Consider the following 27,397-nt stretch of genomic DNA (forward strand, 5'->3'; position numbering starts at 1 on the left):
GCAGAAATACCAATCTTCTCAGACTTTTTCTTAGACTTTGAAACCTAAATAGCTAGAACTTTACTGTTAAGAATTTGTTTTCCCTACTTAAAGGGGAAATCACATTTTTGATCGTACATTCTTTCTAAAGAAGGGCTTATAAGCTTTTCTTCTACAAAGTAATGGGAATGCATATTTGGTCACAGAGTGTGCAAGATACAGTTCATTCATTGTTCCAGCAAACATCTATTGAGTCCTTACAAGGTGCCAGACACTTGCCGTCCTTCCTCCACTTGGGAGTGGAGTGGTGGGCAGGACATAGTTCCTGCACTGTTAGAAGGAAGAGAGAGATGAGAAACAAGAAACATATCAAGTCATGAGAAGAGCTTCGGAGAGAATTAAAATAGGGTGATGTGGTAGAGATGCCTGACTAGCTCCTTTAGGTTGGATGATCCAGGAAGCCCCTCCAAGGAGGTGACAGTAAGATGAGAACTGAATGACCAGAAGAAGGCAGCTGTGCAAAGACCTGGGGAAAGAAGAGACTTCCAGACAGAACAGCTCAGCAATGGCGAGCTAAATATTCTTTTGTTTCCTGTAATATTCGTGACACTGACAAATCCTGCTCTTCCTTCAGGTCTGCAGCTAAAAGTATTGAAGTGTAATCTTAAGGTTGATGTTCCCAGAGAATGAACTCACAGGCTGGGAGTGATGTTAAAACTGAGGGTGTGGAAGAAACAGGGCTGGGGCCAGGGTGAGGCAAGTGGGACGCTTGAGGCACAGAATTGAAGGAGTCACTTAGAGAGGAAGATCCTAATGTTTTGTGCTCTCGGCATGTGCCTCGCTCTAGTCACAGCCTTGGGAAGAAGGGAGAGGAAGTGAAGCTGCCAAAGATCCTGGTGCCTTGAAGAGACAGCATGTTTGGATGTGGAGGGGGAGATAAAATGGAAAAATCAGAACAGCCTGGAAGGCTGACCCTGGAAAGGTGGACTCCCAGCATCAGGACACAGACCTCACATGGCAGCCCCCTGCCTTTGAGCACCTTTCACAGCTTCTTAAGATCATAGACTGTTGTCTCTCATCAAACTAGCTTGTGTTTCTCTAACTTCCTGTGTCCTTGCCTTGACCAGACGTGTGAGAGAGGCAAGCAAAGTAATCCACATGGCACCTATGGCAGCAGATACTCATAGATTAGCTGCTAAGACCAGAGGGAACCTACGCTGATTACTTAGGACGTCTCCATGGCAGAGGGACTCTACTGCTGCCACCTTTTATATACAGTGTAGAGTGAAAGGTGCCTGTGCTGGGAAATTCCCAGAAGGGTAGCCGTCCCAGGATGAGCTCCTTCCAGCGTCCTGCAAAGCCAGCAGCATAAGGATAACCTGAAAGACAGTGGCAGGAACAGGTGATCTTGAACCCAGTGATTGGGAATGGATTTGAAGGCTCAGTGTTGTGGTTGGTAAAGTGTGTGCTGGAACAATGTCGAAACTACCCTGTTTTTGTATGCTAAATTGTTCTTTTTTTTTCTCTCTTGTGCTGTTTTATGGCTGCACCCATGGCATGTGGAAGTTCCTAGACCAGGGGTCAAATTGGAGCTGTAGCTGCCGGCCTACGCCATGGCAACACAGGATCTGAGCTGCATCTGCGACCCACACCACAGCTCATGGCATATGCTAGATCCTTAACCCACTGAGTGAGGCCAGGATCCCTGCGTCCTCCTGGATCCCTAGTTGGATTCATTAACTTCTGAACCACGAAGGGAACTCCTGTATGCTAGCTAAATTGTAAAGCATTATTCCATCACCACCCTAAGGTCTCTTTTGTTTGTTATTCTAATAAAAATGTGCTTTTTTTTTTCTTTTTACTAGAATATGGATTGTGTTCAGTTCCATTTGAAAATAAGCTCTATCTAGTTGGTGGACAAACTACAATCACAGAATGCTATGACCCTGAACAAAATGAATGGAGAGAGATCGCTCCCATGATGGAAAGGAGGATGGAGTGTGGGGCCGTCATCATGAATGGATGTATTTATGTCACTGGGGGGTATTCCTACTCGAAGGGAACATATCTTCAGAGCATTGAGAAATATGATCCAGATCTTAATAAGTGGGAAATAGTGGGTAATCTTCCAAGTGCCATGCGTTCACATGGGTGCGTTTGTGTGTATAATGTCTGATTAAATCCATAGAGATGACCAAGTAGGTAGTCACTGTTTCAGGGTGTAGGAAAAAAAAAAAAAGGGAAATGTAGGGTTTGGAGTCTCTTACTTGTTTTTGTGGACTGGCACTTAACAGGTACATTCCTGTTCCTAACCTCCACTCTACACCCCTATCCAATGATTAATGGTCCAGAAAAATCTTATGTATACTTACAGTTGAATCAGTGGGGTTAAAATCTATAATCTTTGCCTATCAAAGATGATTTGGAACATCAGACACTTGGCAAAAGGTGAATTGCCTTTGTGGTGAATTTTTTTTCTCCTAATAGCATCAACACTGGGTGTAGGTCAAAATCATTCTGTAGAATGAAATGTCTCTTATAGCCCTGTAATGTAATAGATAGTGTACATTAAGCTTCCATGAGTAACAAGGAATTTGCAATATAAGGAGGGAATCTTCTCTACCTCTAAAGAATCAATACTTAAAATTTTTGTCACCTTTAGCATTATTTAGAATGTGGACTTAAATCTAGTTTTTTTTTTTCCTTTGTAGCGTGTACTATTTATTGTAATTATTCCTTATTTACTGACTACCAGAGATATACAAGATACTGTGCAAAGATTATTACTGTTCAGAGTTTACAGACTAAATTAAAGAGAATGGAAAAATCTGAAAAATTGCAGAGAAAATAGTTGAACATTTGCTGATCCTTAAATCTATTTTTAATTTCAGCATTGATGTAAATTGCTGGTTTAGGTGTCTTTAGTTGAAGCATGTTAGAAAAATGTTCTTTATTCATAAGTATGAATACATGTCTGCATATGAAATTGAATTGTAGAGCCAGAAAGCATATAGAACAGTCGTGATATAGTAAAAAATACATTGAGGAAAAGAAATTTGAATTCATTTGTAACATTGGATGGAGTCACTTAACCTCTATTCAATTAGAGGTGCCCTTCCCATGTACACTGGCACTTGGGGTCATAGATCTGCCTGGATATGGATCCCCACAACTCTTGGGGTGGCCTGGATGGCTGGAGCTTCTGGGCCAGAAACATGCCTGTCCATTTTCTCCAGTGTGCAGACCGTATCACTTTCCATGTTTGCCATAACTTGAGAAAAGTTGGGAAGCATTGCTTAGGTTAATTCATCTGAACTTTGAGTAAATCTGTTAGATCATCTCCCCACCCTCTTCATTTTTTAAAGAGATAGTGATTATTTTTAACTTTGAATATGTAAGTTTAAATTTGCCTGATGCTTCTGGGGTTTTTGGTTTGTTTGTATGTTTAATTTTAGAAAGAACCTGTCTAATGCATTCATTTCAGAAGGCATTTTTTAAAAATAGATAGAACCCTTCAGGAATACAATATGGTACTACATAGAAAGAGCCACAAAACAATGATGTCTTTGCTTCATATTCTACTCCTGAATTTGTAATCTAAAGAATAATATAAAAACAAAACAAACAGAATGGAAAATGAATGAGGTTGTTTATGTCTGCAGTATTTATAATAGCAAAAAATTGGAAATAACCTAAATGTCAAAGAAGAAAGTGGGCTAGTAGAAAGAGTGAAGTCTTATACTGCTATTAAAATAATTATTTGGAAGACTGTGTAGGAACATGGACATGTCTGTGATATGATGAGTAAAATAAGCACAATACAAAATGATATGCACACTATCATTGTGACTGTAAAATGCATGTGGAAGGCAGTATGCAGAACTGAAATTCATTGTGTTAGTGTAGGGGTGAATGGGATGATTTTAATTTATTTAAGTGTTTTTCTTTAATATTGCTTTGTATTTTCAGTAAAAATAAAGAAATTGCTGTATACATGGTAAAGCTGCTTGAATTTGGTCCAGTTGAGTTGAAGACAGTTGAATTTCTGAATTACTGAAACAAATGAATTATAGACTATTTCAATTTATAATTGAATTATGGACTGTTTTATTGCTCTCAAGGTCAGTTCCATTTAATGCTGAATCAATAGTATGTTACCCAATAGTGCTTCAGAGATCTGTTTTATGAATAGGTAAGAATAGTTGTAATCACCTTCTGCTCCTTTTAGCTTATCTAGGTCCTATAAAATCCTGACTGAAGTCTACCTTCTGGGAATTCTTTCCTGTGTTTCAGCCACAGTAACACTCCCCTCGTCACATATAAAGAATTTGTCATTTGTATGTGCATATTATGTCTCTTGGTTTGAGATCATGGATCCTATCTTATTCTTAGTATTGTCAAGGTCTAGCATTTCATTTGTGTATCTGAAGTTGTTTTTTTTTTTTTTTTTTAAGGTTGTACCTGCAGCATGTGGAATTTCCTGGGGCAGGGGTTGAACCTGTGCCACAGCCATAAAGAGAACCACAGCAGTGATAGTGGTGGATTCTTTTTTTTTTTTTTTCCAGGGCCACACTACAGCCTATTAAGGTTCCCAGGCTAGGGGTCTAATGGGAGCTACTGCAGCTGACAGCCTATATCACAGCCACAGCAACTCCAGATCCAAGCCTCATCTGCAACCCACACCACAGCTCATGCCAATGCCAGATCCTTAACCCACTGAGCAAGGCCAGGGATTGAACCGCATCCTCATGGATACTAGTTGGGTTTGTTACCGCTGAGCCACAGTGGGAACTTCTGACTGTAGACTCTTAACCCGCTGGGCCACAAGGGAGTTCCCCGAATACTTTTTTTTTTCCTTTAAAAAAAAAAAAATTTATGGCTACACTTGCAGCATATGGAAATTCCTGGGCCAGGGACTGAATCTGAGCTGCAGCCAGGACCTATACCACAGCTGCAGCAACGCCAGATCCTTTAACTTACTGTGCTGGGCTGGGGATTAAACCTGTGCCTCTGCATCAACCTGAGCCACTGCAGGCAGATTCTTTTTTTTTTTTTTTTATTACTCAAATGAATTTATCACATCTGTGGTTGTATAATGATCATAACAATCCAATTTCACAGGATTTCCATCCCACAGCCCAAGCACATCCCCCCACCCCCCAAACTGTCTCCTCCAGAGACCATAAGTTTTTCAATGTCTGTGAGTCAGCATCTGTTCTGCAAAGAAGTTCTGTCTGTCCTTTTTTCAGATTCCACATGTCAGTGAAAGCATTTGATGCTGGAGTCTCATTGTATGGCTGATTTCACTTAACATGATAGTTTCTAGGTCCATCCATGTTGCAAAAAATGTTGGTATTTCATTCTTTTTAATGGCTGAGTAATATTCCACTATGTATATGTACCGCATCTTCTTGATCCACTCCTCTGTCGATGGTCATTTAGGTTGTTTCCATGTCTTAGCTATTGTAAATAGTGCTTCAATGAACATCAGAGTACATGTGTCTTTGCAAGTTGTGGTTTTCTCTGGATAGATGCCCAGGAGTGGGATTGCTAGATCAAATGGTAGTTCTATTTTTAGTTCTCTGAGGAATCTCCATACTGCTCTCCACAGTGGTTGCACCAATTTACAATCCCACCAATAGTGTACTAGGGTTTCTTTTTCTCCACACCCTCTCCAGCACTTATTGTCTGCAGACTTTTTGATGATGGCAGTTCTGGCTGGTGTAAGGTGGTACCTCAAGAGTGGTTTTGATTTGCATTTCTCTAATAATGAGTGATGTTGAACATCTTTTCATGTGTTTCTCAGCCATCTGTATGTCTTTGGAGAACTGTCTGTTTAGATCTTCTGCCCATTTGTTGATGGGGTTGTTTGTTTTTTTGGTATGGAGCTGCATAAGGTGTTTATAAATTTTGGAGATTAATCCCTTGTCAGTTGATTCACTTGCAAAGATTTTCTCCCATTCTGTGGCTTGTCTTTTCATTTTGTTTAGGGTTTCCCCATCTCCTTTTTTAACCCCTTGAAATTTATTTGTTGAAGAAGCTAGATCATTTATTCTGCTTTCCCAAAGTTAAGATTGTATTGATTGCATTTCTGTTGTGTAATTTAGCATGTTCCTCTGTCCTCTGTTTCCTATAAGTTGGTAGTTAGAGCCAGAAGCTTAATCAGCTTCAGGTTTAATTTTTTTTTTTCTTAGAATTACTTCACAGGTTGTGGTGTGTTCGTCAGAAGACATAATTGTCTTTTTCTGATGTTCACAGCCAAAGGTGCTCCATACCCAGATCCTAAATTCATTAGGGATTGTAAAATGGTGATTTCCAGTGCTCTCTCTTCTTGGTGTATTTGTTTTACTTTTTTTTTTTTTTTTTTTTTGCTTTTTAGGGCTGCACCCATGACATATGGAAGTTCCCAGGTAGGGGTCGAATCAGAGCTACAGCTGCTAGCCTATGGCACAGCCACATCAATGCCAGATCTGAGCTTCGTCTGTGACCTACACCACAGCTCACGGCAACACTGGATCCTTAACCAACTGATCAAGGCCAGGGCTCAGTCCCTAAACCTCATGGTTCCTAGTCGGATTTGTTTCCACTGCACCATAACAGGAACTTCTCTTGGTGTATTTGTTGAAATACTTCTATAAAGAGAAACCTTTCTTAGAGTTCCCATTGTGGCTCAGTGGTAAAAAAAACCCCACTAGTATCCATGAAGATTTGAGCTTGATCCCTGGCCTCACTTAGTGGGTTAAGGGTCCGGCGTTGCCATGAGCTGTGGTGTAGGTCACAGACTAGGCTCGGATCTGGCATTGCTGTGACTGTGATGTAGACTGGCAGCTGTAGCTTTGATTCAACCCCTAGCCTGGGAACTTCCATGTGCTTTAAGTGCAGCCCTAAAAAAAAAGAGAGAGCGACCTTTCTTTACCTACTAGTTGTTTAGCCAGAGGTGATAGCTTGTTAAATAAAGGGAGAATAAATGCTTGACTCTTAACTTTATGTCCCAGTTTGCAAAATTAATAGTTATTAGCATACTTCAAAGGTGAGTTATTAGATTTATTGTTTTTTAAATCATTATGAACTCATGAATTTAAATATACTTAGCATCTTTTAATCCATCGCTGTTACTCTTATTGATGTTCCATGTATCATCTTGAGCCCTTGAAAGGCTTTGCAGATTGCTTTCCAATTTCTTTTGGCACAGCCCCAATAGTTTTTGATAGCTTCTTTGTTCTCTAGTTTGACAGCATACTCCTGGCTCATCTTGTACATTTCCCACCTCAGAGCTCAGATATTTCTCCAAGAACCCTTGATTTCTTTTGGTAAAAAATGCTATTTCAAGACCATAGTCTGGAGAGTTCCCATTGTGGCGCAGTGGAAATGAATCTGACTAGTATCCATGAAGATGTGGGTTCTATCCCTGGCCTTGCTCAGCGGGCTGAGGATCCAGCAATGCCATGAGCTGCAGTGTAGGTCAAAAACTCAACTTGGATTCTGTGTTGCTGTGACTGTGGCTGTGGCCAGCAGCTGTAGCTCTGATTCAACCCCTAGCCTGGGAACTTCCATATGCTGCGGTTGTAGCCATAAAAAAAAAAAAAAAAGACCATAGTCTGGACAGTAGGGATGCTTATTGCTGCTAGATTATTCATTGTTTCTAGTCCTGAAATTAAAATGCATAATAAAAATACTGAAGAAAAGGATAGAGTTAAAATATTCTGGAGGGAGTTCCCGCTATGGCACAGAAGGTTAAGAATCCGGCTGCAGAAGTTTGGGTCGCTGTGGAGGCTCAGGTTTGATCCCTGGCCCAGTACAGTGGGTTAAAGGATATGGTGTAGCCACAACTGAAGTGGCTTGGATTCAATTCCTGGTCTGGGAACTTTCGTATGCTGAGTACAGCAATTAAAAAAAAAAAATTTAAGTTTCAAGTATTGTCACGAGACGGTAAAAGCACCACATGGTATTTACCTAATCTCTTCTATCCCAATATCTGCAGTCTCTTTTCCCGCAGAAAGTATTCTTGCTCTCAGAGACACCAGGGATAATAGAATTACAAAATCACTTTATAACTCACTTGTTTTATTCCACATCTCCCTCTCCCTCTCTCTCATGCACACACACACCATTCTCAGAATAATAATACCAATGAGCAGGGTATAAATTTTTCAATAATTTTGGACTTCTCCACAATTCCAAGAAGAAAGTGGGTGGGAAGATAAGGTTGAAACAGGCCAACTACCACCTGAGACTACATCAGACAGAAGGAAAGAATGGTGACAGAATCCCAGCCAGGAACTCTAAGCATGCCATAAAAATTAGAAAAGTTTTAGAGGATTTTGTTCTTCATAATTTTTAAAAGTCTTTGAAGTACAGTCCTCGTTAGAGCATCTTTCTGCTTTTCCATCCTCCAATTTCTAGCAAAAGACATTTATTTTTGGAGGCTCACCCAATAGCTTATAAGAGGACTTTTTCAGATAGCATTTACCCCTGTTGGCCTAATGGCAGGTCCAATGAACACAAAAGGCACATTAAATTATTTTCTAGTGTTGTTAAGTAAGTATGGAAACCCAAAGTTAATGGCTTAGTGTGTCTATTGTCTTTTTTTTACCTCTGCTTTCAAAAGAATTTAGGAAGGCAAGGTGGTAGAGTCCATAACCTTTGTCTCTCAAACAAGAAGATACTTTTCTAAGAAGGTTTGGGGCAGAAATTGTCCATGGTTCAGAAGCCCCATGTGTCCAAGCATTTCCTTAGTCCCACCAAAATCACAACACATACCTGGTTTATGAAATTGTTAGAAAGTTTCAACCAAAATTTTGTTCAATATAAATTATCTTTATTGTCTTGGCTGGACACAACCTCAGTCTTCCAGTGCATTTTGTGGCTCTGTATTTCCTATTTGCGTTTTTTTTATCTGCACACCTGTAATATTTCGAAAAGTAGTTCTAACTGGCATTTTTCCATAATGACATCCGCCTTCTGTGAACCTATGTTTTTATTCCATAAGTTATAAATAAAAATGTTCTTGGCCATTGCAATGGATAAGCTGAAGCTTTGAAATCTTTTTTCAATGAGGAAGCTCAAAGTTTTATGAGAAAACAACTGCAAAAAGTTAACAAAATATCTGTGGGAGCAGCACAGCATCCTGTCTCATAAATCCAGGATCAGAAAATTTCTCATCAGTCACCTCCTTTTTTCTTTCCCCCTCCCTGTCTGTAAAAACCAAACATTTACAAGAATTTAAGTTGAGGGAAAAGAGAGGTGCCCACGAGTTCTCCACTGTCCTAGTCTCCTCAACTTGTATAGGAGCTTTGGTTCATTTCTTGGAGGAGAGTTTGCACTCAGTTCTATTTAAGAAATGCCTTGCTTGTACTTACCAGGCTTTCCTGATGACCAGATAAATCCCTGCTGACATCAGAAACAATATATTCTACAAGATACTGTGATCATGTCTTTCCTCTATTCAGATCCCAGTGGTGATCCCCGCCCCCAGTTCATTTAGAGATAAAGTCAAAATCCCTCCAATAGCATGCATGTGTGCTGCTGTAGACAGACACAAAGATGGATAGCCACAGGGTCAGGTAAAAGCTCAAAGTCTTCTTTCAAACAGGAGGAAAGGGATACTGGGACTATTAAGAGTCTCTGCCAGGAGTTCCCGTCGTGGCGCAGTGGTTAACGAATCCAACTAGGAACCATGAGGTTGCGGGTTCGGTCCCTGCCCTTGCTCAGTGGGTTGACGATCCAGCGTTGCCGTGAGCTGTGGTGTAGGTTGCAGACGCGGCTCGGATCCCGCGTTGCTGTGGCTCTGGCATAGGCCGGTGGCTACAGCTCCAATTCGACCCCTAGCCTGGGAACCTCCACATGCCGCGGAAGTGGCCCAAAGAAATAGCAAAAAGACTAAGGTACAAACTTCCCTCTGAGAACTGCCTTTGTGGCATCCCGTAGATTTGGAATGGTTATGTTTTCATTGTCATTTGTCTCATGCTATTTCTTAATTTCCTTTTTGATTTCCTCATTGACCCATTGTTTTTTTAGTAGCATGTTGTTTAGTCTCCATGTAACTGGTGTTTTCTCATTTCTTTTCCTGTGGTGGATTTCTAGTTTCATGCCATTGTGGTCAGAGAAGATGTTGAAATGCTCTCTCTACCCTTAAATTTGTTGAGGTTAGTTTTGTGTCCTAGTATGTGGTCGATCCTAGAGAATGTTCCATGTGCATTTGTAAAGAATATATATTCTGGGTTTTTTGGATGTAATGTCCTGAAAATATCAATTAAATCTAACTGTTATATTGTGTCATTTAGGATTCCTGTTGCCTTATTGATTTTCTGCCTAGAGGATCTATCCATTGATGTAAGTGGGGTGTTAAAGTCTTCTATTATTATTGTATTCCCATCAATTTCTCCTTTAATGTCTGTTAATATTTGTTGTATGTATTTGGGTGCTCCTATATTAGGGGAATATATATTGATGAGTGTAATATCCTCTTTTTTTTTTTGTCTTTTTAGGGTGATACCCATGGCATATGGAGGTTCCCAGGCTAAGGGTCCAATTGAAGCTGAAGCCACTGGCCACAGCTACAGCAATGCAGGATCTGAGCCATGTCTGCAACCTACACCACAGCTCACATCAATGCCAGATCCTTAACCCATTGAGCAAGTCCAGGGATCGAACCTGCATCCTCGTGGATACTAGTCAGGTTCATTAACCACTGAGCCATAGCGGGAACTCCTATAATATCCTCTTCTTGTATTGATACTTTTATCATTAGTGTCCTTTATCTTTCTTTATGGCCTTTGTTTTTTTATTTATTTATTTATTTATTTATTTATTGTCTTTTTGCCGCTTCTTGGGCTGCTCCTGCAGCATATGGAGGTTCCAAGCTAGGGGGTCTACTCGGAGCTGTAGCCACCGGCCTACACCACAGCCACAGCAATGTGGATCTGAGCCACATCTGCAACCCACATCACAGCTCACGGCAACGCCGGATCCTTAACCCACTAAGCAAGGCTAGGGATTGAACCCACAACCTCATGGTTCCTAGTTGGATTTGTTAACCACTGAGCCACGACGGGAACTCCTATGGCCTTTGTTTTAAAGTCTATTTTGTCTGATATAGGTATTGTGATTCCCACTTTCCTATCTTTTCCATTAGCATGAAGTATCTTTTCCCATCACCTCACTTTCAATTTATAGGTGTCCTTTACCCTAAGGTGAGTCTCTTGTAGGCAGTGTATTATAGCTCTTGTTTTATTATTCAGTCTGCCACTGTGTCTTTTGATTGGAGCATTGAGTTCATTGACATTTAAAGTAATTATTGATAAATATGTATTTGTTGCCATTTTAAAGCATGTTTTCCAGTTGATTCTATGTTTCTCCTTGTTTTTTGCTTTTGTTTTTGTTTTTGTTTTAAGGCCATACCTATGGTATATGGAAGTTCCTGTGCTAGGGGTCGAATTGGAGATATAACTGCCAGCCTATGCCACAGCCATGGCAATGCCAGATCTGAGCCACATCTGCAAACTACATTGCAGCTTTTAGCAATGCCAGATCCTTAACCCACTGAGTGAGACCAGGGATTAAAACTGCATCCTTATGGATACTAGTCGGATTCTTAACATGCTGAGCCATAACAAGAACTCCTGTGTTTCTCTTTTGTTCCTTTCTTTTTTTTTTTGGTTGGATGATTTCCTTTTATTTTATGCTGTATCTTCTACTTTTTAGTTTTGGTGAGGGTATTTTTTAGTTCTGATTTGTAGTTGCCCTGTTTTTCAAGTATGTTACCCCTTCTGATATCTACTTGCTTTAGCCTGATAGTCATATAGGCTCAAACACATTCTTAAAAAAAGAAAAAAAAAAGAGTCTATGTAGATTTTTTTACTTTCCTTCCCCACATCTTATGATTTTGATGTCCTTTTTTTATATCATTATGTTTATCCTTTTGCTATTCCTTGTGTTTATCATTGCTTTTACAAATAGATTTTTTTTTCCCTTTTAGATCTGTATACGGGCTTATTTAAGTGATTGTTTTCCAATCGTGATTTCTTCTATTCTATAACTTCTTACTTCTTTCCTACTTAGAAGAGACCTTTCAGTATTTCTTTTAGAATGGGTTTAGTATTGCTGTATTCTTTAATTTTTGTTTGAGGGAGAATTTCTTTATTTCTCCTTATATTTTAAATGGTAATCTTGCTGGATAGAGTATTCTAGGCTGCACATTTTCCCCTTTAGAACTTTGAATATGTCTTGCCACTCTCTTCTGGCCTGTAGTGTTTCTGTAGAGAAATCAGCTAATAGCCTTATAGGGGTTCCCTTATAATTAACTCTTTGTTTTTCTCTTGCTGCCTTCAGAATCTTCTCCTTGTCTTTAACTTTTGCCACTTTTATTGTAATATGTCTTGGTTTAGGTCTGTTTAGGTTCAACTTGTTTGGGGCCCTCTGTGCTTCCTGTATCTTGATATCTGTTTCCTTTATATTTGGAAAGTTTTCAGCCATAATTTCATCAAATGTATTTTCAATACCCTTTTCTTTTTCTTCTCCTTCTGGAATCCCTATTTTGTGTCAATTGGCCTGCTCTATATTATCCCATAGATCTCTTACATTGCTTTCATGTTTTTTGACTTGGTTTTCTGTCTGCTGTCCTGATTGGGTGATTTTCATTATTCTATCTACCAAGTCACTTATTTGTTCCTCTGCATGATTCATTCTGCTCTTCAATGCCTTTAACTCAGCTTGTGTCTCTGCAAATGAATTTTGTAATTTTTCTTGGCTCCTCCTTATAGTTTCTAGTTGTTGTTTTGTTTTTGTTTTTGCTTTTGTTTTTGCCTTTTCTAGGGCTGCTCTTGTGGCATATGGAGGTTCTAATCAGAGTTCTAATCTGAGCTGTAGCCACTGGCCTGCACCACAGCCACAGCAATGTGGGATCTGAGCCATGTCTGCAACCTACACCACAGCTCACACAAACACCAGATCCTTAACCCGCTGAGCAAGGCCAGGGATCGAACCTAAAACCTCATGGTTCCAAGCTGTATTCATTAACCACTGAGCCATGACGGGAACTCCTCTAGTTTCTTTTTAAAGTAATCTGCATTGCTGTTCATAACTGCTCTTAATTGCTTCAGTATTTTTATTATCTACTTTTTGAACTCAGTGACTGTTAAACTGCAGAGGTCTATTTCATTGCTCCTCCAGTGGAATTATCCTGTTCTTTTCACTGGGAATGGTTCCCATACTTCTTCATCTTGCTTATACTTTTCTTATTCCATGAGTTTAGGGAGAACGACCACCTACTGTAGTTTTGGAGGGCTATTTATATGTGAGAGTGCCCCTGGGTAGGTTGTGAGGGCTTTTTTTTTTTTTTTTTTTTTTTTTTTTTTTGCGTGAGGGCTGCTTTTGATATGGTTGGTTGCTGTTTCTTTCCTCAGTGTGTACAGGCTGTTATCCCCTTGAAAGTGGGTGTGCCAGTGTATGGCCTGGACATGTTTCCAGGGAGATGGAGGCAATAGGCAGGGCCGGTAGCCAGTGCCTGATTGCTGGGCCCTTGGCAGTGGCAAGGACCCAGGGGGAGGTGGCGGCACAGGCTGCTCCTGGTTTCAGGGCGCTGGGCAGTGGCAGTGACCTTCAGGGAGGTGGAGGCAGCACCCAGAGCCTTTGTCAGTGGCAACAGCAGGATGTGTGCATTCCCAGGGGAGTGAAGGCAAAGGGTGGTGCTTGGTTGCAGTGCCCTCCTCAGCGGTGACCACTGAGGTGACTGAGGCCACAGGTGGTGCCTGTTCACAAGACCCCTAGTGGTGGTGGGCTGCACCCACCTCTAGAGTCCAAGACGGCTGCAGCAGTTTGCACCTGCTGCCCCTAGCCTGTGCAAGAGGTGCCCCTCTGCCCAAGAGCCCACCTGTGCACAGAGAAAGATATTCCTATGGCAGTCTCCCTCCTCTAGCCCTCCCCAGCAATGGTGTCTTGCTTTTCCTGTGGGCCTGGGCCACCTCCCACACTCTCTGGTCTGTGGTGCTCCTCTCTCAGCCTGTGACCCCCTGCTCCTGTGCCCCCTCACATATGTCTCCACACAGCCAACCCGAGTCCTCTGACCTCCAAAGCCTAAGTCTCAGCACCCAGCCCCTACCTGAGCATCTCAGGCCGTGGTGTCCCAGATGGTGATACAGATGGTCTGTGTGACTCTCTGCTTTGCCCTCCATAGTCTGGCTGCTGGACTTTTCTCCCAGGTCTTGTGGTTCCCCCTCCATCCCCACTGATCTCCCCATCATTTAGGTGGCCTCCTAGGATGCAGATTCCTTTCCTCTTTCACAGCTCCCTCTCAGAAGTGCTGATCCCATCCTAATTTTTTTTTTCTCTTCTCTCTCTCTCCCTCTTTTCCCTCTTTGTTTTTTTCCCCCCTTTTGTTCTACACAGTTATTAGGAGGTTTCTAGCCCTTTTTGGAGGTCTAAGGTCTTCTGCCAGCATTCAGTAGGTGCTCTTTTTAGATTGTTCAACATGTAGATGTTTTTGTTTTTTTGTTTTTTAACGTGTTTGTGGGAGATGGTGAATGCCATATCTTACTCCTCTGCCATTTTTTTTTCTTTGGTCTTTTTGGGGCCGCACCTGTAGCATATGGAGGTTCCCAGGCTAGGAGTCCAGTTGGAGCTGTAGCCACAGCCTATACCAGAGCCACTGCAACATTGGATCCAAGCCACATCTGTCATTTACGCCACAGCTCATGATAACACCACATCCTTAACCCACTGAGTGAGGCCAGGGATCAAACCCTCGTCCTCATGGATGCTAGTCAGATTCATTAATCACTGAGCCACAATGGGAACTCCTCCTCTGCTATTTTGATCCCACTCTTATTTACCTGTTTTGTATATAGAAGTGTATATGTTAATCCTGAACTCCTAATTTATCTCACCACCCCCACCGTCCCCGTTGGTAACCATAAGTTTGTTTTCTATGTCTGCGAATCTATTTCTGTTTTGTAAATAAATTCATTTATATCTTTTCTTAGATTTCATATGTATAAGCGATATCATATAATATTTGTCTTTCTCTGATTTACATTGCTTAATATGATGATCCCAAAATCTATCTGTGTTGCTGCAAATGGATTGTTTCATTCTTTTTTTAGCTGAATATATATATGTACATATACACACCATATATATACCACATCTTCTTTATCCATTTATCTATCAGTGGACACTTACGTTGCTTCCATGTATTGACTGTTATAAATAGTGCTGCTATGGAGTTCCTGTCGTGGCGCAGTAGTTAACCAATCTGACTAGGAACGATGAGGTTGTGGGTTTGATCCCTGGCCTTGCTCAGTGGGTTGAGGATCTGGCGTTGCTGTGAGCTGTGGTGTAAGTTGCAGATGCGGCTTGGATCCCATGTTGCTGTGACTCTGGCGTAGGCCAGTAGCTATGGCTCTGATTAGACCCCTAGCCTGGGAACCTCCATATGTCATGGGAGCGGCCCAAGAAAATGGCAAAAAGACAGTAAATAAATAAATAAATAAATAGTGCTGCTATGAACATTGGGGTGCACATATATTTTTGAATTAGAGTTTTCTCCAGATAGGTGCCCAAGAGTGGGATTGCAGGATTGTATGGTAACTCTCTATTTAGTTTTATAAGGACTCTCCATACTCTTCTCCTGAGTGTCTGTGCCAATTTACATTCTCACCAAGAATAGAAGGGTTCCTTTTTCTCCACACCCTCTCTAGCATTTATTATTTGTAGACTTTTTAATGTAGACTTTTAAAAATTGAAGTATATTCAATTTATGTGTTAATTTCTACTGTACAGCAGAATGATTCAGTTATATATATAATATATGTATATACACATGTATATTCTTTTTAAAAAATATCCTGTTCCATTAGAATTTTTTTTTTTTAATTTTCCCACTGTAAAGCAAGGGGGTCATGTTATCCTTACATGTATACATTACAATTACATTTTTCCCCCAGCCTTTCTTCTGTTGCAACATGAGTATCTAGACATAGTTCTCAATGCTATTCAGCAGGATCTCCTTGTAAATCTATTCTAAGTTGTGTCTGATAACCCCAAGCTCCAATCCTTCCCACTTCCTCCCTCTCCCATCGGGCAGCCACAAGTCTATTTTCCAAGTCTATGATTTTCTTTTCTGTGGAGATATTCATTTGTGCTGGATATTAGATTCCAGTTATAAGTGATATCATATGGTATTTGTCTTTGTCTTTCTGGCTCATTTCACTCAGTATGAGATTCTCTAGTTCCATCCATGTTGCTGCAAATGGCATTATGTCATTCTTTTTTATGGCTGAGTAGTATTCCATTGTGTATATATACCACATCTTCCAAATCCAATCATCTGTCGATGGACATTTGGGTTGTTTCCACCATTAGAATATTGAATATCGTTGTCTGTGCTATACAGTAGGACCTTGTTGTTTTCATGAACATGGAGAATAGATTTGTGGTTACCAAGGTGGGAGAGGGTTGAGGGAGGGATGGAGTGGGAGGTTAGCCTTCTATATGTAATAGCGTATGAAATCTATTATATATAGAATGGATGAAACAAAGTCCTATTGTGGACTTTTTAATGGTGGTCATTCTGACTGGCGTGAGGTGATACTTCATTATGGTTTTGATTTGCATTTCTCTAGCAATTAGCAATATTGAGCATGTTTTCATATGCCCGTGTGTCTTCTTTGGAAAAATGTCTATTTAGATCTTCTGCCCATTTTTTTGATTGCTTTTTTTTTTTTTTTAAGCTGTATGAGCTCTTGCTATATTTTGGGAATTATTTCCTTGTCAGTAGCATCGTTTGCAAATATTTTCTCCCAGCCTTCAGGTTGTCTTTTCATTTTGTCTTTTCCTTTGTTATACAAAAGCATTTAAGTTTAATTAGGTCCATTTGTTTATTTTTGCTTTTATTTCCATTACTCTAGGAGACAGATCCAAAAAAAATATTGCTATGATTTGTCAAAGAGTGTTCTGCCTATGTTTTCCTCTAGGAGTTTAATAGTATCCAGTCTTACATTTAGGTCTTTAATCCATTTTGAGTTTATTTTTGTGTATGGTGTTAGAGAATGCTCTAATTTCATTCTTTTGCATGTAGTTGTCCAGTTTCCATGGCACCACTTATTAAAGAAACTGTCTTTTCTCCATTGTGTATTCTTGCCTCCTTTGTCCTTTGGGTTAATTGATGATAAGTGTGTGGGTTTATTTCTGTGCTTTCTGTCCTGTTCCATTGATCTATAAATGCAAATCCTTTTCAACCAAAAGAGTTCTTTGTTAGAGTGGGAACACTTTTTTCCCTAGTCTCTTATGTCCTTTTATGAAGAAGTAGCTCTATTAGTTTACTGTCCCCACCTTGCTTCTCCCTGGGGAAGGAGGGATGACTTTCCTTTTTTTGTTGTTCATTTTTTCCCCAGTTTTATTGTGATATAAGTGATATATAGTACTGTTTAAGATTAAGGTGTACAGCATAATGGTTTGACTTTTGTACATCATGGAATAATTATCACAATAAATTTAGTGACCATCATCTCATATAGATACAAATTTAAAGAAATTAAAAAAAAACCTTCTTTCTTGGTGATGAGAACTCCTATGATTTACTCTCAGCAAGTCTCATACATAACATACGGATGTTAATTGTATTTATCATATTGCATATTATGTCCCTTAGTCCTTATACTCATTTATTTTATTCCTGGAAGTTTGTACCTTTTTTTTTTTTTTTTTTTTTTGTCTTTTTCTAGGGCCACACCCACAGCACATGGAGGTTCCCAGTCTAGGGGTCTACTCCGAGCTGTAGCCACCGGCCTTCCACAGAGCCACAGCAACGCGGGATCCGAGCCACGTCTGCAACCTACACCACAGCTCACGGCAACGCTGGATCCTTAACCCACTGAGCAGGGCCAGGGATCAAACCCACAACCTCATGGTTCCTAGTCAGATTCGCTAACCACTGAGCCACGATGGGAACTCCTGGAAGTTTGTACCTTTTGATCAGCTTCATCCAATTCCCTCTTCCCCCACCCTATGCCTCTAGTAATTCCAAATTTGTTCTCTTTTTCTACAAGTCTGTTTTTGAAGTATAATTGAGCTACAATACTATGTTACTTCCTGTTATACAACATAGTGATGTTATGTTTATTGACTATATTCCCTACACTTTATATTTCATGCCTGTGACTCATTTGTTTTTCAACTAGAAGTTTGTACTTCTTAATATCCCTCACCTATTTCTTTCCTCCCCACACCTCCCCACTCTGGCAGCCACCTGTTTGTTCTCTGTATCTATAACCATTTCTGTTGTGATTTATTTATTCATTTGTTTATAGATTCCACATAGAAGTGAAAGCATACAGTCTTTGTCTTTCTGTGATTTATTTCACTTAGCATAATACCCCCTAGATCCATCCAAGTTGCTGCATATGGCAACATTTCATTCTTTTATTTATAGCTGAGTAATAATCCATTATATAAATATATACCACATCTTCTTTATCCACTTACCTATTTGATTGGAATTTAGGTTGCTTTCATATCTTGGCTGTTGTGAATAATACTGCTATGAACATAAGGGTCATATATCTTTTCTAATTAGTGGTTTGTTTTTTTTCAGGTAAATTCCCAGGAGCAGAATTGCTAGGTCATATGACAGTTCTGTTTTTAATTTTTTGAGGAACATCATACTGTTTTCCATAGTGGCTGCACCAGGATGACTTTTCTAATTATTACATTTGTAAAGAATAAATTGGGAAAGCTTCACTTAGCCCCTCTCTTTCTAAAACCTGCTGTGGGAGGCCTATGGTTAACCAGTATTGCCCATGATTAAGTGGAGATAGATTCAGAATAATGAAGCCCTCTTACATGCAAATTTAAGTTACATTCTGCAGCACCAGCTTTTATCATTAATGAAGATCATGCTTTTGGTCATCTATCTACCTAATTCTTTTGTCTTATTTCCCAGTTGGCTCAAAAGCTGAGTGAAGATGAGGAGTGTCAATTATTGCTCTAAGATCTAAAGGCACATCTAGGAATTTATCCTACACATATATTTACATAAGTGTGAAATGACATGTGTACATAGTTATTCGTTGCAGAATTGCAGAATTGTTCTATCAGGAAAAGACTGAGAACAGTATAAAAGTGAACAGTCTAAAAGTTCATGTAGAATTATTTAAATAAATTAAGACATTGCTGCACAGTGAAGTACCACTCCAGATCCTTAACCCACTGAGCAAGCTAGGGATCGAACCTGCAACCTCATGGTTCCTAGTCAGATTCGTTAACCACTGCTCCACAACGGGAACTCCCTATGACTGTTGCTTGTTAAAATCACAGAAATAATGGCTAAGTGCAAATTCAAAGCAGAAATCATACATTTCAAAGTAATATACATCTTTCAAATGTTATTTATTTAGTAGATGGGTTATTAATGAATCAATCATTCAGCCAGTCAAAATGCATTTGTACTTATTTAATCATGTAAATTGAAGCAATTGTTATAGTTTGACTTTTTAAATTTAATTTATGTTTAAATAAATCAGCATGTAATGGAGAACTTAAATGAAATTTTCAAGAAAATAAAATAAAAACATAAGTACATGAAGAGTTGTCCTATCTGGCAAGTTTCATCATGAAAAGTTACTTATCTGCTTATTTTAATTTATTCAGAAACTACTTATCAAGAGCCTCCTCTGTGCCAGGCCCTGCTTTAAATGCTGGGAAGGTAGAGGGGAACAAGACACTGTCCCTGTTCTTCATAGAGCCTCCTGGAACAGGCCAGACCACACTGGCGAAAAACAACAAGCAGATAGTTTTAAAAAGCCACGTGCTGCAAGAAAATAAAGCAGAGCTTAAGAGGATGGAGTGACTAAAGTGGGAGAGGAAGTATTATTTTTCCCAAGTTAATTTGGGAGAAACAGATAAAATTTATTCAACACATTTAGTATGCCCCTCTGTGCCAAGCACGTTTTGAGGCACTGATCATAAAGCAGTAAACAGCAGACACTGTTGCTGTTCTCAAAAAGCTTATGACAGGAGTTCTCGTTGTGGCGCAGCGGACACAAATCCAACTAAGAACCATGAGGTTGTGGGTTCAATCCCTGGCCTTGCTCAGTGGGTTAAAGATCTGGCGTTGCCATGAGCTGTGGTGTAGGTCGCAGACGAGGCTTGGATCTGGCGTTGCTGTGGCCGTAGTGTAGGCTGGCAGCTATAGCTCCGATTGGACCCCTAGCCTGGGAATCTCCATATGCCATGGGTGTGGCCCTAAAAGACAAAAACAAAAAAACAAAAAAAAAACCTTATGACATTCCATTGAGGCAGACTGACAATAAGAAATCAAGTCAAAATGTAAATCGCAGAGTCGGATTCACCATGATGCCCCAGGAAGGGCTGAGAATTGCTGAGGGTTGCAGAATGTTCTAGGTGTGCTCCTGACTCAACCCTATTTGTCTTGTGCTCACTCTGTGGTTTTGTGACATGAGACTCCAAAGACCAATGAAGCAACATACGTGAGAAGAACAAAAGGCTTGGGGCACCCATGGTGTTGAAGCCTTTGCTGGGGGAAAAAAAAAGACAAGACAAACATTGGTGAACATGTGGAGAAGAGTGCACTGTTGGCAGGACTGTAAATCAGTACAGCCACCATGGAATACTGTAGTCATTTTTTGGAGAATCTTCAAAAAATTAAAAATAGAACTACCATACGATTCAGCAATCCCACTTCTGGGAATATATCAGAAGGAAACAGAAACCCTATGTCAAAGAGATAAATGTACCCCCATGTTCATAGTAGCATTATTTACAACATCCTAAACATGGAAGGAATGTAAGTGTCCATTAATGGATGAATGTATAAGGAACTTTGATAGGTAGATAGATAGATAGACAGAGATGTTATATATATGTATATATAAATAAATTGGAATATTATTCAGCTGTTAGAAAAAAAAAAAAAACCTGTGAAGGTGTTCCTTTTGTGGCTCAACAGAAACAAATCTGACTATGAGGACGCAGGTTCGATCCCTGGCCTTGTTCAGTGGGTTAAGGATCTGGCGTTGCTGTGAGCTGTGGTATAGGGTGCAGATGAGGCTTGTATCTGGCGTTGCTGTGGCTGTGGCATAGGCTACAGGCCACAGCTCTGATTTGACCCCTGGCCTGGGAATTTCCATATGCCATGGATGCAGCCCTAAAAAGACAAAACAAACAAACAAACAAACAAACAAAACCTAAAAACCTAGGACATCCTGCCGTTTGCAACAACATGGATGGATCTTGAGGACATTATGGTAAGTGAAACAAATCAGATAGAGAAAGGAATGTACTGTATGATCTCATTTATATGAGGACTGTGAAAAAAATTCATGGAAATGGAGATCAGATTTGTGGTTACCATTGGTAGGGAGTGAGGGGAGGGGGGATTGGATGAAGGTAGTCAAAGGTACAAAATAAATTCTAGGGATATAATATACAACATTATGTCTAGAGTAAACACTTCTGTATGGTATATATGAAAGCTGTTAAAGAGAGGAAATCCTAAGGGTTATCATCATAAGGGAAAAATCTTTTTTGGTTTTCTTTTATTTTGAACCTATATGAGATAAGGGATGTTAACTGACCTTATTGCAGTGATCATTTCATGATATATGTAAGTCAAATCATTATACTGTACACTTTAAACTTATACGGTGCTCAGAGTTCCCACTGTGGCATAATGGGTTAAGGATCTGGCATTGCCACAGCTGTGGTGTAAGTTGCAGTTGCACCTTGGATTCAATCTCTGGTCCAGGAACTTTCATATGCTGCAGGTGCCACCAAAAAAGAAAAAAAATAAACTTATGCAGTGCCCTCTGTCAACTATATCTCAGTAAAATTGAAAAAAGGTGATGATAAATGTTATGAAAAAATTAAATTCAGGATGAAAAAGATGGAATGGCATAATTGTGAGAAGTATTATTTATATGGGGTAGTCAACAAAGGCCTTTCTGATAAGATGGCATTGGTGCTTGGGTTTGACCGAAGAAAAACTAGAACTTTGGAAGCAGCAAGTGCAAAGGCCCTGAGATACATATACTATGAGATCTTTCTTGTACTTGTTATCCAGAAGGAATTTTCCTAGGCTTAATTAATTCTTTTAGAATATTTTGCATCTACAAAATCACTGAACAATTACATTAATTAATGCATGTACTCATTAAGCAATAAATTTTTAAGAAATACGAAGGGTGATTTATCATGAAAACAAGTTCATTTTCTTCAGATGCATCTGGAATTTTATTTTATTTTATTTTTTTAGGGCCACATCTGCAGCATGGAAGTTCCCAGGCTAGGGGTCTAACTGAAGCTACAGCTGCCAGTCTACACCACAGTCACAGCCACAGAAACACCAGATCCAAGCCATGTCTGCAACCTACACCACAGCTCATGGCAACACAGGATCCTTAACCCACTGAGCGAGGCCAGGGATCGAACCCACGTTCCTGTGTATTATTTTGGGGGTTTGTTACCACTGAGCCACGATGGAAACTCCAATCTGGAATTTAATATGGGACAAAATCTACTGGGTGACTCACATATCCATGCCGGATCTTCCACAATGCACTCCTGAAATCCCAAAATGATGAAGTTCGATTTCTATCATTGGCCCTTTCTAGCACTGTGACTCTAAGAATCAGAAAGAACCCCTACATATTCCTGTGAGTCTCCCAAAGTTTGCTTTACTCAGAGACAAAGGAGGAAGCCTCCTTCAAGTTGGTTAGCTTGGTTCTTTTTTTTTTTTTTTTTTTCCATTTTTTAGGAGTCCCTGTCATGGTGCAGTGGTTAACGAATCCGACTAGGAACCATGAGGTTGTGGGTTCGGTCCCTGGCCTTGCTCAGTGGGTTAAGGATCCGGTGTTGCAGTGAGCTGTGGTGTAGGTCACAGACGAAGCTCGGATCTGGCGTTGCTGTGGCTCTGGCGTAGGCCGGCAGCTACAGCTCCGATTGGACCCCTAGCCTGGGAACCTCCATATGCCGCGGGAGTGGCCCAAGAAAAGGCAAAAAGACCAAAAAAAAAAAAATTGAAATATAGTTGATTTACAACGTTGCGCCAGTTTCTTCTGTACAGCAAAGGAACCCAGTCACACATGTATATCATTCCCTTTCTTATATTCTTTTCCATCATGTTCTATCCCAATTTCTGGGTGGTGTTCCCTGTGCTCTACAGCAGGACCTCATTGCTTCTCCATTCTAAATGCAATAGTTCACATCTATTAACCCCAAACTCCCAGGCCATCCCACTCTCTCCCCCCTCCACCTTGGCAACCACAAGTCTGTTCATTAGCTCTGTTTTTAGACTAAACATATCCATTTAATGAAAACAGACAATGGATTTGCACTGAGTATTATTTCAAGGGAAACAGCAGAGGCCAGAGGGACGGGAGAAAGCTAGAAGAGATCAAAAGGTTATTAAACAACCTGGAATTAATGATAATAAACTTTTTTTTTAAAGTTTCAAACCAGTGTATCCTGTTTTTTTCCTGTCCACCCTCAGTAAAGAAATGGTCATTAGAGACAGGAATGACGAAATTAACAAGACTTTCAGCTTTCCTGAGGCAGAGGGCAGAGCCTCTTTTGTTTCCTTTTGTATCTTAACGGCCAAACTCATGGTAGGCACACTATGTGTGTGTGTGTGTGTGTGTGTGTGTGTGTGTGTGTGTGTGTAGAATTAATAATTAATGTTAAACTGAGTGATAGCAACCATAATACTTATACGTTGCCTGGAATACTTTGGGTTCAGTTTGACATCTGAGTTTCCTACTGTTTTTCCCATGCCTGCCCATGGAAAACCCAATAGGATGAAATGGAGAGCTCCCAGGCCCTGCCTTGTAGTCACAGAAAATGGGGAACTGCCTGACTGTAGACATCATGAGAGTTTCAGGGCCCAGAACCTGGCAATCACTGAGCCTCAGGATGATCATCTTATATGGTAGTCTAAGTTGTTCCCGGGGCTTTGTCTTGAGGGCTAGCCCACCCTGCTGAATTGCTAAGAAATGCAAACTTTGGATGCACTTTGAAAGACACGAGAGAGGCTATGGGAAGCCACATTCACCCCTCTGGCCTGTATATCCTGTTTATATCCTTTGTTCTACTCATTAGCTCTTTCAGAACTAAACCAAAGTAATGTCAACTCAAGTGGAAGCCAATCTTTATTCTTACCATTTCCTGAACCCAGACCAGCATCAATGGTCTTGTTTTCAGCTGATATTATATCATCCAGCTCTGTTTTCATAGAAAACATATTGATAAAAATGACGATTTATGCACAGTGAGTATTATTTTAAGAGAAGCTAGTGGGATATACTTATGCCCTGAAAGAGCTGACTTTCCAATAAGGGAGACAAAAAGTATTTTAAAAATTACCAGGAGTTCGCATTGTGGCTCAGTGGTAACAAACCTGACTAGTATCCTTGAGGATGTGGGTTCCATCCCTGGCCTTGCTCAGTGGGTTAAGGATCCAGAGTTGCGTGAGCTGTGGTATAGGCTGGCAGCTGCAGCTCCAATTCGAACCCTAGCCTGGGAACCTTCATATGCTGCAGATGTGGTCTTAAAAAAGCAAATACACACACACACACACACACACACACACACACACACACACCATCGAAAGCCATGTCAGGAGAAACCTAGTGGCTCAGCGGGTTAAGGATCTGGCATTGTCACTGCAGTGGCTTGAGTCACTGCTATGGCATAGGTTCAATCCCTGGCCTGGGAAAATCCACATGCCACAGGTGCAGCCAAAGAAAGCCATGTCAAAGCTATGGGGTCTAAGACTTATGAGGAACCATGGGGCATTCACTCCAATTGATGCACTAGTGTGGAAACTTGCCTTCTCCAATTACTTATATTTTAAGAGAATTTTAAACCACAATAAAAGATTATCTAGTATGAATTATTTAATCTACCTAAACTAGACCTTCTGTATGTGTATACACACACTTCTACCTCCAACACCAATATATCTTTGGGGCTGGGGTAGAAGACCACAGGACTTAACCTTGCAGAGGTGCCTGCAGTGGCTCATTGGTCACCTTGTAGGGGTGGATTCTCTCTCTTTCCTTGGCAGGAACTAAGCTGTCCCTGTGGCCTGGATGTGGTATGTGGGGCCCCATTTAACTGAAGTCCAGAGCCTCTGGCCAGAGTCGGCTTCTGGATTAGGAAAGTGGAGGGATAGGATGTACCCCTGCCCGGGGAACAAGCTATGGAAGCTCAGGTTTATACCCAGAGAACCCTGACGTGTTGGTCCTAAAAATGACAGTGTCCTTTAATAGATGAAGAAGCATTTGTGTCTTGGTTCTGATAAGGCACAAAGGCCAGAACTTGGATTTAGAGCCTTAATTCATATACAGAATGAATTATAATTGGAACAGTGTGGGGATGCTATGGCAGCAAGAAGAGGAACAGTTTCCCCCAAGAACTGGTGTCTGAACTAAGACCTGACAGTGACTGAAATGGCTTATTTTCCCACCCATCCAGCAACCACGTGGTGCCTCACCTTCCTCTTTTCCACAGACCCTGAAAGCTCAAGCCTCCCCAGTCACCTCCTCTGTATGGGCATTCTGATCAACACAGCCCCCAGTCTGACCAAATCTCTCACCCTTCCAGGCCCTCCAGAACCCTTTCTACGTGCCTTCTAGACCCCTGGGGTTCCAAACGTTCTCCCCTCTAGCCCTAATCTTTTGTCAGTGCTTCTTCTGACTCCTTAACCTCACTGTGTGTGACCTGTTGGTCTCCTGGGGACACAGCCTCCTCTAGCCTTTTCAGGTGAGTTATTTCTTTCAGATCCTTTATACTTCCAGGCCAGAATGAGGGATGCCTGTTTTTTCTCTTTGCTACCCATTTCACTGCAACTGTTCTTCCTTCTTTCTTCAAAAGCCCCAGCTCCTTGTTTCCACAATCGAATGATCTCCAACCTCCCAGTTGCTCCCACTCATTCACTGACGACTTGACACCTGGCTCATTGTCCTCCTCCTCAGCCCTCTTCTCATTTTTATCCAAATAATTTCCTATCCAACACCCTGGGTTCTCCAATCCACTGACCAGACTACTTTTTTTTTTTTAAACTGTACATTATATTTGTCCTGTCTTCATTCTCCCGTTGTCTATCTTTGAGTCCCTGGCCCATCATTATGAAAAGCAACATTAGTCCTTTTCGTTTGTTTGTTTTTTGTGTTTTGTGTTTTTTTGGCTACGCCCTCCGTATGTGGAAGTTCCTGGGCCAAGGATGGAACCTGCACCACAGCAGTGACCAGAGCCACAGCAGTGACAACACTGGATCCTAAACTGCTAGGCCACCAGAGACCTTCCAAACCTAATTCTTTTACACTCGACCTGCCCTGCTGAGTGTAACTCCAGACCCTCTCTGGGCCTGCAGCAGAGTAGCTGAACACTGAAACAGTCCGTGCCTTACATTTATGACCACAAAGTTGAAATGAACACTTAGTATCTGTTCCCTAATCCTAAAAGTTTTTTTTTAGGATTAAATTATTTATATATATTTTTTTCTTTTCTTTTTTTTTTTTTTAGGGCCACATCTGCAGCATGTGGAAGTTCTCAGGCCAGGGGTCGTATTAGAACTGCAGCTGCCAGCCTATGCAACAGTCACAGCAGCTCGGGAGCTGAGCCACATATTTGACCTACACCACAGCTCATGGCAATGCCAGATCCTTAATCCGCTGAGCAAGGCCAGGGATAAACCCACATCCTCTTGGATACTAGTCGTGTTTGTAAACCACTGTCCCAATGGGAACTCCATAAAAGGTTTTCCTAGTAGTCAATATTTCACTTTCTGAGTCAACTCTATTATGTTTTATTTTTTTAATCCTAAAAATTTCACTTTGCCCTTACTACCAGACAATGACCTATGACATACTTTACTGAAAAAATTTAGCAACTAAACAGAGACTCTATTCTTCTAACCACTGACTCTTCCAGTATCATTACCAATATTTTCTGCCTTCCCACTTGGTACCAGACAAGTGCCATTGCTGTATTGAAGGCCAGTCCCTTCATACTCTGGATCCTATCTTCTCTTGCTTTCTCAAGGACATCACTCTTATAATTTTTCTCTCTCTCATGGATCACCAGGTTCTCCCTTTATTATTATGAAATTTACCATTCTTAGAGTTAAATCATCATCTTTTAGAGAACTCCCATGGTTATAAAAATCCTCACTTGGGGGAGTTCCCACTGTGGCACAGCAGAAAGCAACCTAATATCCGTGAGGATGCGAGTTCAATCCCTGGCCTTGCTTAGTGGGTCAAGGATCTGGCTTTACAGTAAGCGGATCCTGCATTGCTGTGGCTATGGTGTAGGCCTGCAGCTGCAGCTCCGATTTGACCCCTAGCCTGGGGACCTCCATATGCCATGGGTGTGGCCCCGAAAAGAAAAGAAAAAAAGAAATCCTCAC

General features: G+C 40.7%; 1 protein-coding gene across 4 annotated transcripts in view; it reads left to right on the top strand.

Annotated features, from left to right (window-relative positions):
- KLHL23 (kelch like family member 23) overlaps nt 1–19,558 on the top strand; it is a 37,987-nt gene extending 18,429 nt beyond the window's left edge. For 3 of the 4 annotated variants that reach the window (XM_021076501.2, XM_021076500.2, XM_084999420.1), the window contains one exon: nt 1,845–3,981. In XM_021076501.2, coding sequence (XP_020932160.1) covers nt 1,845–2,155 — 311 coding nt within the window. In that variant the 3' untranslated portion in view covers nt 2,156–3,981. Of the gene's footprint in view, nt 1–1,844; nt 3,982–10,262; nt 10,312–18,568 lie in introns of those variants that run through there. The other variant, XM_084999421.1, reaches the window with a different exon arrangement.
- The last annotated feature ends 7,839 nt before the right edge of the window (nt 19,559–27,397 follow it).

This window comes from Sus scrofa, chromosome 15, assembly GCF_054392235.1.
Source record: "Sus scrofa isolate SSC_HxYL_T2T_F1_AM1 chromosome 15, Sscrofa_HxYL_maternal_Yorkshire_Landrace_v2.0, whole genome shotgun sequence".
NCBI lineage: Eukaryota > Metazoa > Chordata > Mammalia > Artiodactyla > Suidae > Sus > Sus scrofa.